This window comes from Salvelinus alpinus, chromosome 4, assembly GCF_045679555.1.
Source record: "Salvelinus alpinus chromosome 4, SLU_Salpinus.1, whole genome shotgun sequence".
Classification (NCBI taxonomy): Eukaryota; Metazoa; Chordata; class Actinopteri; order Salmoniformes; family Salmonidae; genus Salvelinus; species Salvelinus alpinus.
The window spans coordinates 45,833,387-45,850,018 of NC_092089.1; the positions used below are offsets into that span (position 1 = coordinate 45,833,387).

At 43.9% G+C, this 16,632-nt stretch overlaps 1 protein-coding gene across 9 annotated transcripts in view; it reads left to right on the plus strand.

Moving 5' to 3' along the window:
* Positions 1 to 16,632, plus strand: part of LOC139573713 (myocyte-specific enhancer factor 2D homolog) — a 66,452-nt gene that overhangs the window by 36,678 nt on the left and 13,142 nt on the right. For 6 of the 9 annotated variants that reach the window (XM_071397487.1, XM_071397484.1, XM_071397489.1 and 3 more), the window contains exons 4-6: positions 8,742 to 8,879; positions 12,750 to 12,954; positions 16,020 to 16,076. In XM_071397487.1, coding sequence (XP_071253588.1) covers positions 8,742 to 8,879; positions 12,750 to 12,954; positions 16,020 to 16,076 — 400 coding nt within the window. Of the gene's footprint in view, positions 1 to 8,520; positions 8,656 to 8,741; positions 8,880 to 12,749; positions 12,955 to 16,019; positions 16,077 to 16,632 lie in introns of all 9 variants that reach the window. The other 3 variants (XM_071397486.1, XM_071397491.1, XM_071397492.1) reach the window with 1 other exon arrangement.

Consider the following 16,632-nt stretch of genomic DNA (forward strand, 5'->3'; position numbering starts at 1 on the left):
TTCAGAGGAGACTGTGTAAATCAGGCCTTCATGGTCAAATTTCTGCAAAGAAACCACTACTAAAGGACACCAATAAGAAGAAGAGACTTGCTTGGGCCAAGAAACACGAGCAATGGACATTAGACCGGTGGAAATCTGTCCTTTGGTCTGATGAGTCCAAATTGGAGATTTTTGGTTCCAACCGCTGAGAGACGCAGAGTAGATGAACGGATGATCGCCGCATGTGTGGTTCCCACCGTGAAGCATGGATGAGGAGGTGTGATGGTGTGGGGGTGCTTTGCTGGTGACACTGTTGGTGATTTATTCAGAATTCAAGCCACACTTAAACAGCATGGCTACCACAGCATTCTTCAGCGATACGCCATCCCATCTGGTTTGCGCTTAGTGGGACTATCATTGGTTTTTCAACAGGACAATGACCCAAAACACAACTCCAGGCTGTGTAAGGGCTATTTGACCAAGAAGGAGAGTGATTGAGTGCTGCATCAGATGACCTGGCCTCCACAATCACCCGACCTCAACCCAATTGAGATGGTTTGGGGACCTCCGAGTGAAGGAAAAGCAGCCAACAAGTGCTCAGCATATGTGGGAACTCCTTCAAGACTGTTGGACAAGCATTCCAGGTGAAGCTGGTTGAGAGAATGCAAAGCGTGTGCAAAGCTATCATCAAGGCAAAGGGTGGCTGCTTTGAATAATCTCAAATATATTTAGATTTGTTTTAAAAAATTGGGTTACTACATGATTCCATATGTGTTATTTCATATTTTTGATGTCTTCACTATTATTCTACAATGTAGAAAATAGTAAAAATAAAGAAAAAAACGAACGAGTAGGTGTGTCCAAACGACTGGTACTGTACGTACACACACACACTCACACTCAATATTCTTCACACAGTTGGGCATTCCTTCACTCTAGTACACAGCTGGGAGGTGATGCATATGTACACACACGACTTCTCTCTGTGCTGCACGTGTTGTGTGTGTGTGTAGTGTGTGTGTGTGTGGGCAGCCTGCCTCTCCTGCCAGAACGTGTTAATCCGCTTGACTGCAGATCCCAATCAGGGACGAGGGAAGGCAAAACGAGGGAGAATGAGCTCTGAAGGAGGAGGGAGATGAATAGCCATGGAGAGGAAAGAGGAAGAAGAGGGAATGCCTTTTTTCTTAAACACCTCAAAGAGGAAGATCTTACCACAGCATGGCTTAAAGACTTTGTCACTTCTCCGATTCAAGGTCACGGTGAGAGGAGCTCCTCACGACACGCGCCACAAAACAGCACTTGACAAGATTCCCCCTAAGTAATTGATTCCAATTAGAACATATAATTGCCCATCACTTTCCAATATGGAGGCTCACCACCAAAAGGGGTTCTGGGTAGAGGCCAGGGCCCTTCGGGAACTGTCCTATCACAACGCTGATGGTTCCCTATAGGGCCTCCCTCTGTTGCCCTGGTGATGCTCCCTACCTCGGGACTAATCCCATTTTGCCATGTCAACCAAATTCCTGGGACGTCCCCTAAGACCTGTCGTATCCCAATATCCTAATCAGGGCAGGACAGGGTCAATGGGGGCTTCTCCTTATCACGTGGCCTCCAAAGGTCACATGACGCACCATGATCGCCATGGAGACGGTAATAGGTTTAATGATGATGCACCAGGGTGTGATGGTAAATGGCATCAAATCAGATTCAGTTTTTTGTGTTTGTTAAACAGGCACTTAGTCTGCATCATGTTTGTTGTTGTTACTGCCAGGAACATTAATGTAGCAGGGTTGATTATTTAAGAGCAAATGAAAACCACATTTATTTATTCATCATGGCAAGCTAAATAAATAGTGTGATTTGATGCCTGAGTTAAAATGAATCTCAATATTTTAAAGAGCTTATGCAGCATTATGCCCATTTTAGACTGTTAAATGCAACAGGATGCGATTGCAGACGGATCATATGGTCCTCCTCATAGGCATAAGTACACTGTCATCCTATGAGCTGCTATCTGACATCTGACACCCGGCAGATTCCAGACCACCCATATCCAATGAGGGCACGGTCCGCTACCTCTGTACTCTATGAGGAAGCAAGCCATCGGCCCCTCCTGAGATGGTGTGATAGAGGGGATCCATCAACCACATGTATAAGTAATAACACCCACTGCTGGCCATTGTGGTAATGGTGGGAGACATTCTTCAGGGATGTGCTACTGTCGAATGAATAGGGAGGATAAAGCCGGACAGCCGCTATGGCCACTCAGTTTCCCCGATGCAGCCACGTTAGTGATGTGTTCTTTGGCAGCCCAGTAGTGTAGTAAGCAGAGGCTTTAGTTGTGCTCTATCAGGATGCCCTGGGGGGCTCCATGTACCTGAATGCGGACAACTGCAAATGGGACGTGACATTACATTCTGCCTTTGTGGACAAGGGCCCCAGCCCGTACTGCTCACCACATACTTCCATTCTAAAGAGAGAGAGGAGGTAGAAAAGGAGAGATGGATGGGATTTTGAGAGCAAAAAGTAGGATGGGAAGCTGTGGGAATAGGTCAACCGAGGAAGAGGGAGAGCAGGTAAAAAGAAGACGGGTGAGGAGAGAGATGGAGGAAAGTGAAGGCCGGATAAGAGGACTAAGGAGAGCAGCAAAGGAAAACGTGGGAGAGTTGGAGGCTGACGTGAGAGGACTGTATGGATTGATTATGAGATCCTGAGAGAGAGAAATGGATAGAGTGGAAGAGAAGAGGGTGAAAGGTGAAGGAAAGCGAGAGATACAGCTGGAGAGAGAGACAAGGACCAAGCGACCGCGAGAGAATGAAAGAGAGAGTGAGGGAGAGCAGGAGATAGGACGAGAGTGCCAGAGGGGGAGGGGCAGGGAAGCTCACAGCCCAGCCAGTCACTGTGTGCTGCTCTACAGGGGAATCTTACCCTGGCAACACAATAGAGGGCAGCACTTGAAAGATTGTGCCAGTGGGGGAGAGGTGCGGAAGGACCGATGAACAGATGGAGCTGACTGAGACAAGCTGATCAGCTGACCGATTTGTGTGTGTGTGTGTGTGTGTGTGTGTGTGTGTGTGTGTGTGTGTGTGTGTGTGTGTGTGTGTGTGTGTGTGTGTGTGTGTGTGTGTGTGTGTGTGTGTGTGTGTGTGTGTGTGTGTGTGTGTGTGTGTGTGTGTGTGTGTGTGTGTGTGTGTGTGTGTGTGCCATTATATAGGACTGCCAGGTCCTATTGTCAGGGCAGTTTTGTATGTAGCGATTTTTGTTTTTGTTGACTGTCGGCTGCATATGTCCATGACTACCACGTCCCCCGCACAGACTTTTGTCACATGTTGTCATTGTCAGTTTTTAGCTTTTTAGGTCAGCACAGACACACACGGATCATGTTTTCCATGAACAGTGCAGAATAAACAGTATGGTGGCTGAACAGTGTCAGGAAGTTCTAGTGTCTAATTTGATCAGTGCACTGATTTGAATTGATATGCCTGAACAGAGAAATCGGGTACTGATGGAAGAATCATCTCCATGTGGGTGGAATGTGGAATGTATTTCATAATGTGTGTAATAATATGGATATAATATATACTATATTTTTTGGATATCCTACTTTACATGATGGATAATAGTATTGGCATCACATTTAAAGTGAATTTGATATGTATTGGGGGGTTTAGCTCAGTAAACCTGGATTTAACTTCACAGTTGGGTAGCTAATGACTGCATTAGTCTTTTTACGTCTTTTATTCTCTCTGCCTCTCAGCTTGGCATTGAATTTCATGGTATTGAGTCATCCTCACTACACAGAGAACAGTGATCGTCCCTAGTGGGTGTCCTAGAGAACATCCACTTATCTACTAATCAAATCTCCCATCAGGCAGCACTCACTGTATGGCGGATAATACAGTCATCTCTCTGCCACACAGTACTGTAGATACCCATTTATTTATGTTGCTTTACTTAAAAACACATTCCCTTTTTCCATATACAATAGAACTGAATAGTACATCTGTCGTGTAGAAGAACTTGCCACACTCTAGGTTAGAATCCTTTTTGCTAGTGTTGGGACCTGGTTTGCTGTTTGGTCCAGATCCCACTGGCAAAGCTACTTACAGTAAAGCTTGTTTCCAGAATAATGTCAAAGCAAGACCCTTTCCACTGTGCATTAGAGCTGAAATGGCCAGACTGCTCTAACTCTGTGGCTGGTGGTGTGCTCCCGTCACCACGGTGTGCTTCCGTTTCACCCCCTACCCTTTACCTTTGCTCAATGGCTTTTGTTGGCGTCACGCTTCACATCAATTTAGAGGTGCTCGAATATCCGAGCCGACAGATGAAAAAAAACATGTTGATGTGCCCTTAAACAAGGCACTTAACTTTAATTTGCTCCAGGAGCGCCGTACTACTACGGCTGACCCTACATCTATCCGGTGTATGTGACAATAAAATATATACAGTACCAGTCAAAAGTTTGGACACACCTACTCATTCCAGGGTTTTTCTCTATTTTTACTATTTTCTACATTTGTAGAATAATAGTGAAGACATCAAAACTATGAAATAACATACCAAAAAAGTGTTAAACAAATCAAAATATATTTTAGATTTTAGATTCTTCAAAGTAGCCACCCTTTGCCTTGATGACAGCTTTGCACACTCTTGGCATTCTCTCAACCAGTTTCATGAGGTAGTCACCTGGAATGCTTTTCCCACAGTCTTGAAGGAGTTCCCAAACATGCTGAGCATTTGTTTTCCTTCACTCTGAGGTCCCCAAACCATCTCAAGGTTGGGTGATTGTGGAGGCCAGGTCATCTAATGCAGATCTCCATCACTCTCCTTCTTGGTCAAGTAGCCCTTATACAGCCTGGAGGTGTGTTTTGAGTCATTGTCCTGTTGAAAAACAAATGATAGTCCCGCTAAGTGCAAACCAGATGGGATGGCGTAACACTGCAGAATGCTGTGGTAGCCATGCTGGTTAAGTGTGCCTTGAATTCTAAATAAATCACTGACAGAGTCACCAGAAAAGCACCCCCACACCACCACCTCCATGCTTAACGTTGGGAACCACACATGCAGAGATCATCCGTTCACCTACTCTGTGTCTCACAAAGACACCAAAAATCTCAAATTTGGTCTCATCAGACCAAAGGACAGACTTCCACTGGTCTAATGTCCATCGCTCGTGTTTCTTGTCCCAAGCAAGTCTCTTCTTATTATTGGAGTCCTTTAGTAGTGGTTTCTTTGCAGAAATTCTTCCATGAACGGCCAACTCTGAACAGTTGATGCTGATGTGTCTGTTACTTGAACTCTGGGAAGCATTTATTTGGGCTGCAATCTGACGTGCAATTAATTGCAGATTTCTGAGGCTGGTAACTCTAATGAACTTGTCCTCTGCAGCAGAGGTAACTCTGGGTCTTCCTTTCCTGTGGCGGTCCTCATGAGAGCCAGTTTCATCATAGCGTTTGATGTTTTTTGCGACAAATAGCCCTATCTTCCCACAAAACACACACAAAACACCAGTCTCAATGTCAACAGTGAAGAGGCGACTCCGGGATGCTGGCCTTCTAGGCAGAGTTCCTGTGTTCTTTTTCCCATCTTAATCTTTTCTTTTTATTGGCCAGTCTGAGATATAGCTTTTTCTTTGCAACTCTGCCTAGAAGGCCAGCATCCCGGAGTCGCCTCTTCACTGTTGACATTGAGACTGGTGTTTTTAATGAAACTGCCAGTTGAGGACTTGTGAGGCGTCTGTTTCTCAAATTAGACCGTCTAATGTACTTGTCCTCTTGCTCAGTTGTGCACCGGGGCCTCCCACTCCTCTTTCTATTCTGGTTAGAGACAGTTTGGGCTGTTCTGTGAAAGGAGTAGTACACAGCATTGTACGAGATCTTCAGTTTCTTGGCAATTTCTCGCTTGGAATAGCCTTCATTTCTCAGAACAAGAGTTGACTAACGAGTTTCAGAAGAAAGTTCTTTGTTTCTGGCCATTTTGAGCCTGTAATCGAACCCACAAATATTGATGCTCCAGATACTCAACAAGTCTAAAGAAGGCCAGTTTTATTGCTTCTTTAATCAGAACAGTTTTCAGCTGTGCTAACATAATTGTAAAAGGGTTTTCTAATGATCAATTAGCCTTTTTAAAATTATAAACTTGTATTAGCTAACACAATGTGCCATTGGAACAAAGGAGTGGTGGTTTCTGATAATGGGCCTCTGTACGCCTATGTAGCTATTCCATAAAAAATCTGTAGTTTCCAGCTACAATAGTCATTTACAACATTAACAATGTCTACACTGTATTTCTGATCCATCTCATATTTTAATAGACAATAAATGTGATTTCTTTTTAAAAGAAGGACATTTCTAAGTGACCCCAAACTTTTGAGTGTGTGTGTGTGTGTGTGTGTGTGTGTGTGTGTGTGTGTGTGTGTGTGTGTGTGTGTGTGTGTGTGTGTGTGTGTGTGTGTGTGTGTGTGTGTGTGTGTGTGTGTGTGTGTGTGTGTGTGTGTGTGTGTGTGTGTGCGCGCGCAGTTGAAGTCGGAAGTTTACATACACCTTAGCCAAATACATTTAAACTCAGTTTTTCACAATTCCTGACATTTAATCATAGTAAAAAATTCCCTGTCTTAGGTTAGTTAGGATCACCACTTTATTTTAAGAATGTGAAATGTCAGAATAATAGTAGAGAGAATGATTTATTTCAGCTTTCATTTCTTTCATCACATTCCCAGAGGGTCAGAAGTTTACATACACTCAATTAGTGTTTGGTAGAATTGCCTTTAAATTGTTTAACTTGGGTCAAACGTTTCAGGTATCCTTCCACAAGCTTCCCACAATAAGTTGGGTGAATTTTGGCCCATTCCTCCTGACAGAGCTGGTGTAACTGAGTCAGGTTTGTAGGCCTCCTTGCTCGCACGCGCTTTTTCAGTTCTGCCCACATATTTTCTATAGGATTGAGGTCAGGGCTTTGTGATGGCCACTCCAATACCTTGACTTTGTTCTCCTTAAGCCATTTTGCCACAACTTTGGAAGTATGCTTGGAGTCATTGTTCATTTGGAAGACCCATTTGTGACCAAGCTTTAACTTCTTGACTGATGTCTTGAGATTGATTCAAAATATCCACATAATTTTCCCTCCTCATGATGCCATCTATTTTGTGAAGTGCACCAGTCCCTCCTGCAGCAAAGCACCCCCACAACATGATGCTGCCACCCCTGTGCTTCACGGTTGGGATGGTGTTCTTCGGCTTGCAAGCCTCCCCCTTTTTCCTCCAAACATAACGATGGTCATTATGGCCAAACAGTTTTATTTTTGTTTTATCAGACCAGAGGACATTTCTCCAAAAAGTACGATCTTTGTCCCCATGTGCAGTTGCAAACCGTAGTCTAGCTTTTTTATGGCGGTTTTGGAGCAGTGGCTTCTTCCTTGCTGAGCGGCCTTTCAGGTTATGTCGATATAGGACTCGTTTTGTGGATATAGATACTTTTGTACCTGTTTCCTCCAGCATCTTAACACGGTCCTTTGCTGTTGTTCTGGGATTGATTTGCACTTTTCGCACCAAAGTACGTTCATCTCTAGGAGACAGAACGCGTCTCCTTCCTGAGCGGTATGACGGCTGCGTGGTCCCATGGTGTTTATACTTGCGTGCTATTGTTTGTACAGATGAACGTGGTAGCTTCAGGCGTTTGGAAATTGCTCCCAAGGATGAACCAGATATGTGGAGGTCTACAATTTTTTTGGAGGTCTTGGCTAATTTCTTTTGATTTCCCATGATGTCAAGCAAAGAGACACTGAGTTAGAAGGTAGGCCTTGAAATACATCCACAGGTACACCTCAAATGATGTAAATGATCCTATCAGAAGCTTCTAAAGCCATGACATCATTTTATGGAATTTTCCAAGCTGTTTAAATGCACAGTCAACTTAGTGTATGTAAACTTCTGACCCACTGGTATTGTGATACAGTAAATTATAAGTGAAATAATCTGTCTGTAAACAATTGTTGGAAAAATGACTTGTGTCATGCACAAAGTAGATGTCCTAACCGACTTGCCAAAACTATAGTTTATTAACAAGAAATTTCTGGAGTGGTTTGAAAAACGAGTTTTAATGACTCCAACCTAAGTGTATGTAAACTTCCGACTTCAACTGTGTGTATATATATATATTACGGGACAATGACTAAGAATTTAAACCAAACTTTTCATATATATATATATGAAAAGTTTGGTTTAAATTCTTAGTCATTGTCCAGTAATAATTCCTTATTTCAGACATCTTTATTGATTTGTGTAGAGTAGACCTTTGAAGGTGGTTAGCTTCGAAACAATGGTCATAGATGTTGACCTTCCTGGAATGGATCGATGTTATATATTATCTGAGGCTCAGAATCATGTTACTGGTCTTGTTCGAATGCCATCGCTGTTCTTTTCTTTATCATTATTAGAATTTAAATGGTGGTACAGTCTGGATAATGCGTGTTGTTGACATAATTGTGTGTGAAAATGAATTGTTTTCCTCCATCCTCTGCTTCTTCTTCCTCTAACCGCTTCAGACGTTGCGAAAGAAAGGCTTTAATGGTTGCAACAGCCCTGAGCCGGACGGCGACGACTCCATCGACCAAAGCCCGTTAAACGACGACAAGTACCGCAAGAACGAGGACCTGGATATCCTGTTCAAGCGCTATGGCGTGAGTACCATCGTCCTCTCGTCACGTTCTCTAACCTCCCTCTCTCTCCCTCTCTCTCTCTCTGTTGTGGGAACAAACGGACCAAGGCTCTGAACAAGAAAGAGCACCGGGACTCAGAGAGCCCAGACCCTGAGGAGCCCTTCTCCCTCACCCCCCACACTGAGGAGAAATACAAAAAAATTGACGAGGAGTTTGATAAAATGATGCAGAGCTATAGGCTGTCAGTGAGTACCGTGAGCTGTACTGCAACTGCTGTGTTACCCGGACTGGATTTTACCCAGATCCGGTTGCAGACAGCAACCCAAATACTCACAGAGCACCCCCTCCCCCCCACTCCCCTCCATTTCTCCCCCTCCCCCTCTGATCGTGTGTGCCCGGGCAAGGGCAAGGAGGTTTGGACGCGGAGCTCAACAGTCTGATTGGAGAGTGGCACAGCCAACCATTTAGGAAGTAATCGTAAAGGCTTCATAAACATGACATAACCGGTCTCAGGGGTCATTCATAAGCTATTGACAGATTTCATAAAGACTACATAGAAGTGACATATGATGATGCCATAGCAAACGGGGCATAACACATTCAAAGCACTACATCTCATTATGCGTTGTCACCCCTTTGTTAGAGTGAGAAGAATCGTACAAATGAATGCTTTTCAAGGGTGTTAGTTTTACAGATAAAGTGTGACCATCTCGGTTCGGATAGGCCGTTCCTAATTTTCCAGGGTGTCAGTCAGACACTCTCCAGGGCTGCCTTATAATTGGCACACTGCCACGGTTTTTCGCCTCTTTTATTCCTCTCTCCGGTGCCAATTTTTTTATGATTCATTATTTTCCACCAGGGCTCAGTAATGTCATTAACGTCAGTTTAATGAGAAGCACTCAATTTACAACCAGGCTTCCTGTCTGATCTGGCCTCCCTATTGGTCACGAGGGATGGGACTTTGTCTATCGAGTTCCCGTCGGGCCAATTTGAAGGACTTTACTGCTCACAGGATGAGCTGAACTGGAGATATACACACCTATCCCTGATTTAAGCCCTGGTTTCTTAGAATGTATTCTACAACATGTACTACAATGTATTGCATAATCTGTATTATGTAGGATATTGTCACTAAAACAAAAAACCCAATGTTGATGGAAAGGTTTTGTTCTCCAAAACTGATAATATTATCACACACCCAACCACTCAGTTACATTAAAGCAGCGGTTCAGCAAAAAAGTTGAATGTCTCTCTATCGAATCAGTTCAGTGAATACCGCTCATTTAACCTAAGCCGTATCGCCAACACTTTGATGTTTGTGGTGAGCTGAAATAGCTCCTAAAAGCATTTCTGAGTAGAAAGAAGAAGAATAGAATTCAATCTGCCACCCCCTGGAGAGTGTAGCTCCCGCCCCAGTCGATTGGAAGCAAGCAAGCCCCCATCCCCCACCTTGCCCGGCACACCTTTCACAGGACGCACTGTAGCAAACGGAAGCATACAGCACCAATCTCCCTCAACAGCATCATAATCCACCAACATGACAGCTAGGGGGCTGGGATATACACGCTTAATCCCACTCATTCTGCAATCCCCGGAGTCGAGTAGAAGGCGCTTGGGAGCATAGGGAGGCTAGCTATACAGTCTACAGGCATGTACAGGATTATAAAGCAAGACTGGAACTTGCCAATTGGTGACACAGCTGATCAGATTTAAGTGATGTTACTTGATATTGTTTGCAATGTTATGTGTTTCCTGTTGTTTGTTTGAAATAGGCTGTCACTGTCAAATTTGTACTAAAAAGAGAGACAAATTTTGTTTATTTCTCCGTCTATTGAAGTTATTTTAGAAATCTTTAAAGCACTCGTTTTCCCTCCTGTATTCCAACAATACTAAGATTAAAGCTGAGCATTATTTTTGTAAAACGATTCAATCTAATTACATTTTACAGAGTATTCACTGGTGAGATCAACATTGTAGTCAAATGTCAAGGACCTTGAAAGGTCAACGGAACGTTGTTTGAAAGTTGTTTTTGTTGTTTTAATCCATCACTGCTAACAAATAGGATGAGACATTTCCTAAAGTGAAAGGGAACTTTCAAAGGCTTCTAGGACAAGAGGGAGGGAAGGAAAGTAGGGCATGAGTTTAATTCATTCTGATACCCTCGCATCCAGGAAATACACCAATGTAGCGCTCCGCTGAGAAAAATAGGTTCATTTTTTGTTATGCCGTTGGAGAAGGCCTTGAGCTGCCTTCAACGAACCCACTTAGCCCGAGGAAAAGCTGAAAGACTATTATTTATCCAATATGATTCATTTTAGGGCCTTTGTAATGCCATGTACTTGACACAATGAATGAGCCACTCTACTCTAGTATTAAGATTATGCCCACTGGCAGTTATCTGACCTAACGTAGCAATACCCCTGAATAACTTGTTATCCAAGAGACATCTGACCAAATGGCACAGCACAGTTTAGTGTACATCAGTGGAGTATTCAACAGTATTTTAATGAGTGTACGATAAGTGTATGTAGGAAGTGCTGTCCCAGTGCTGTATGCTCCACGTTTCCACACCTCTGCTCCCTCACACTAACCTCACTGCCATCCTTCCATCCCTCCACCCATCCATCTCTCCCTCCTCTCTGCCTGGCCAGTGTGCAGTGCTGTAACCTTCTGCCTTATATTGTAGACTACCTCCCCAGATTCCAGACCTAGCCACCAGCATGCCCAGTAGTTTTACCCATTTGGTCTTTCTCTTTATTTCTCTTTCGCTCTTCTTTTTCTCTCCCCTACCCTCTCTCGCGCTTTCTTTCTTTCTCTGCCTCTCTCTCAGTTTCTGGTGCTCTGGGATTTGAGACATCTCTATTATTGCGGAGTCCAAGGCAGATTGGTTTTGTCACCATAGTCCCCTGAACATTGTTGCCGTATGCAGCATATTGAGTGAAGTTGTGTACGTGACATGACACCCTCACGGGTCTTATGGGTCAGAGGAGCTACAGCACTAGTGACAGCCCGGATGCCTTTCTGTCTTTACTTTACCTAGCACTGTTGTTGTTCGTCACTAGAACAGGATAATGCAGACACAGACTAATACTCAGTCTACTAAAATGCTATAAAGAAAGGAAAAGGACACACTCCGTCTCCCCACATTGACAAATGGTTTGTCACAAGAATGACAGGACTCTTATCAGATTATGTCAGATACAATACAAAACACACAATACCAAAACAACTTAGTCCTCCCTGCTCCCCTTGTATAACATCACACACACATCCCAGATGTAAACTTGTGGAATACACTGTAGGCTAACGGGAAGGAAGGTCGATATGATGGACAGAGTAGAGCATCTTCTTTCTCTCTTTTAAACTGGGTCCCACTCAGCACATACAGTACCAGGCCACGCTTGGCCCATATCCTATATATAGAGGCCCTGCCTGCTTTCTGCCATGATGAGGAACAGGGTGAAATGGGTTACAGGCAGAAGAGTGGACAACCCTGGCCTGGGTCCTGTCTCTGACTAGGACCTGGTGTTGGGCTGGGTCACACGGTAGTATTATTTAGCTGACTCAGGACCTGTCAAAGCTATTTGCTAACTACACTTCTTATACTTTAAGAAAGCACTCCTTGATACGTTAGAGAATGTTTTATTGGCTAGTTATATACATTTTTAAGGCTAAACGTTTACTTCCAGGTAAAAGTAAGCAAATTAGCAGTCAACTTCTCAAGTAGAGGCTACATATCAGATACTCAAAGTTCCAAGCTCTGTGCAAAAAACTTTCCCCCCCCAATGGTTTCTCTTCAATTTTCCCTGCAATTAAAGATACTATATGGGGTACTGTATGATGTGATGTACAATATGACATGTCACCAATAACCAATGCAATAACAATCCCATGTAGCTTTTATGATGTACACATAACCTTGCATGTGATCTGAAAGCAAACACTTTTTCAGCTTCTTATTTCCACAAGTCAGTTGCATGCTAACAAATCCTGTGCGATAGTATGTGTGTGTTCTTGTGCATGCACATGCTTCTGAGAGTGTGTATTTAACATTATACATGTGCCCATCGTGTGTTTACATTTCTAAGCCCCTCCTCTTCCTGTCTCTCCTTCAGTCAGCTGTCCCCCAGCCCACTTTCTCCATGCCCGTCACAGTGCCAGTGTCCAATCAGAATGCTCTCCAGTTCAGTAACTCTGGCGGCCTGGTAACCACCTCCTTCGTCACCTCCACCCTCACAGACCCACGCCTGCTGTCGCCACAGCAACCTCTCCAGAGGAACACTGGGTCTCCAGGGTTACCACAGCGACCGGCCAGCGCAGGTAAGGAACAGAGTGGACAGTGGTTAATGGTTGACTTCATCACAAGTTCAAGTTTTATTTGTCACATGCACAAGTACAGTGACATACTTAACTTGCAAGCCCTACACAACAGTGCAGTAATATTGAACTAATAATAAAAAACAGGAGAAATAAAAAATAAGAGGAAGCTATATACAGGTGCAGTGCCAGTACAACATGTGCAGAGATACTGGAGTATTTGAGATGTACTGTACATGTAGGCAGGGATTAGGAGAAAGTGTCTGGTAGCAGGATAAATAATAATAGTACACAGTATGGCATAAGTTGTGTGTGTGTGTGCGCAAGAGTGTAAATGAAGGTGTGATAGGAGGTTTATACAAAACATTAAAACCTCTTAGGGATCCCTTAAACTCGAATCCCGTTACCGGGATAGATTTGACAACATCCAGTGAAATTGCAGAGCGCCAAATTCCAACTACAGAAATATAAATATTTAACATTCATATAAATACAAGTGTAATACATCAAAATAAAGCTTAACTTGTTGTTAATCCAGCCGCTGTGTCAGATTTCAAAAAAGCTTTACGGCGAAAGCACACCATGCGATTATCTGAGGACAGTGCCCCGCATACAAAAACATGAAAACCATTTTTCAACCAGGCAGGTGCGACACGAAAGTCAGAAATAGCGATATAATAAATGCCTTACCTTTTGAAGATCTTCATCTTTTTGCAATCCCAAATGTCTCAGTGACACAATGAATGGTCGTTTTGTTCGATAAATTCCTTCTTTATATCCCCAAAATGTCCATTTATTTGGCGCGTTTGATTCAGAATTACACCGGTTCCAACTCGCCCAACATGACTACAAAATATCTAATAAGTTACCTGTAAACTTGGTCCAAACATTTCAAACAACGTTTCTAATCCAACCTCAGGTACCCTAAAATGTAAATAATCGATCAAATTTAAGACCGGATAAAGTGTTTCCAATACCGGAGAAAAATAACGAGGAGCGCGCTCCTGTTCACATGCACCAAAAGACTTGAGTCCATCTGAGTGACACATGGAAAGAATAGGACTACTTCTTCATTTCTCAAAAGAAAACATCAAACAATTTCCAAAGACTGTTGACATCTAGTGGAAGCCATAGGAACTGCAATCTGGGCCCTAATAAATCAGGTTTCCCATAGAAAAGCATTGGAAAACACAATGACCTCAAATAAAAAATTCCCTGGATGGATTGTGCTCGGGGTTTCGCTGCCAAATCAGTTCTGTTATACTCACAGACATTATTGTAACAGTTCTAGAAACTTTAGAGTGTTTTCTATCCAATACCACCAAGCATATGCATATCCTAGCTTCTGGGCCTGAGTAACAGGCAGTTTACTTTGGGCACGCTTTTCATCCAGACGTGAAAATACTGCCCCCTAGCCCGATGAAGTTTTAAGAACACCTGCCCTTTCTATGACAGACTGACCAGGTGAATCCAGGTGAAAGCTATGATCCCTTATCGATGTCACTTGTTAATTCCACTTCAATCAGTGTAGATGAAGGGGAGGAGACAAGTTAAAGAAGGATTTTTAAGCCTTGAGACAAGGCGTGTGTATGTGTGCCATTCAGAGGGTGAAAGGGCGATATTTAAGTATGGTAGGTGGCAGGCACACTGGTTTGTGTCAAGAACTGCAATACTGCTGGGTTGTTCACGCTCAACAGTTTCCCGTGTGTATCAAGAAAGGTCCACCATCCAAAGGACATCCAGCCAACTTGACACAACTGTGGGAAGTATTGGAGTCAACATGGGCCAACATCCCTGTGGAATGCTTTCGACACCTTGTAGAGTCCATGCCCAGATGAGTTGTGGCTGTTCTGAGGGAAATAGTGTGGTGCAACTCAATATTGGGAAGGTGTTCCTAATGTTTGATATACTCAGTGTACATGTAAACAGGGCTGAAAAGTGTCTGGTAGCAGGAATATATAAATACTTATGGTAATATGCTAATGGTTATATATATATATAAATACGAATGGTAATGGCAATCAATAATCAGTGAACAGCAGCGTAGTGGTAGTAATAGATATAATCATTTTAACAGCAGCGTAGGTGTGAGGGGGGCAGTAGTTGTTAGCCATTGAACAGTCTTATGGCCAGGGGATATAAGCTTTGGTAATTTTTCAGGCCTTTCTCTAACAGCTCCTAGCATGTACGTCCTGGATGGCTGGGAGCTCACCCCCAATGATGCACTTGACTGTCTGCACCACCCTCTGTAGGGCCTTCCTGACGAGGGTGGTGCAGTTGCCATACCAGAATGTGATACAACTAGTCAGGACGCTCTCGATGGTGCAGCAGTAAAAGTTCCTAAGGATCTGCCAACTCGTTTCAGCCTCCTGAGGGAGAAGCAACACTGCTGTGCCGTCTTCACAACTGTGCTGGTGTGAGAGGATCATGTTAAGTCCTCAGTGATGTGGTCCCCGATGAACTTGAATCTCTTGATCCTCTCCACTTCGGACCCGTCGATGTGGATTGGGGTGTGCACCTGCTCCGGTTTCGAGTAGTCCACGATCAGCTCCTTGGTCTTGCTGACGTTGAGGGAGAGGTTGTTGTCTTGGCACCACACTGCCAGGTCTCTGACCTCCTCCATGTAGGCTGTCTCATCGCCATTAGTGATCAGGCCTACCATCCTCGTGTCATCAGCAAACTTGATGATGGAGTTAGTTGTGCGTGGCCACACAGTCATGGGTGAACAGGGAGTACAAGAGGGGGATAAGCATACACCCCTGGGGGGTCCCCCTGTTAAGGATCAGCGTGGCTTTGGTATTGTTGTCTACTCTTACCACCTGGAGTTTACCTGTCAGGAAGTCCAGGATCTAGGGAGGTGTTCAGTCCCAGGTTCCTGAGCTTGGTGATGAGCTTGGCGGGCACTATGGTGTTGAACCCTGAGCTGTAGTCGATGAACAGCATCAATGTTATGGATTCAGAATTATTCATGTTCATGTTTTCTTCGCAATTCTTACCATTCACATCAACTCGTATGTGCAACTTGTTCTTTTCAACATGGCCGCTGTCTTTTGTTCTTCCCTCCACAGGTGCTCTATTGGGAGGTGAACTGAGCAACTCCAACGGAGGATGCCCAAGCCCTGTTCGTAAGTAACTTCTGCTAAAGTCTACTTCTGCTAAAATACCTAGTTGTGTTTGAATCGTTTTTACATAGCAAATAAGATGATACCGTATACACAGTGAACTGCGTCTCGTTGTTGTAGCTGTGACAATAGATTATTAGCTTGTTAGTTTTGACCCTTCATGGCTTTCCTTGACGTGATGGGAGTTGTGGGTTATAGTAAAGCATAAAAGGTGTATGGATTACACTTTGGGACAGACTCCACTGTTTGATGGAAGAGAAAAAGATGTCAGGATAGCTGGTCGATGGCAACCGCCACTAACACTGACACTGGCACTCATGTACTCAAACACACACACACACACACACCTGTTGGCCAGCGACAGCTGAGGGTCACAGGAAAGCCGCTTGTAAATAGCCCAGGGGGTTGATGGGAAAGAGAACGAGAGAGAATGAAAGACTGAGGAAAAAAGGGAGAAAGAGAGGTGTAGAGAGAGACCTGAATGACATGAACACTCTGGCCTAGCATCTTCACCTTCTTCTGTCTCCCCTGACCCCGCTTTCTCCCACCTCTTTCTGTC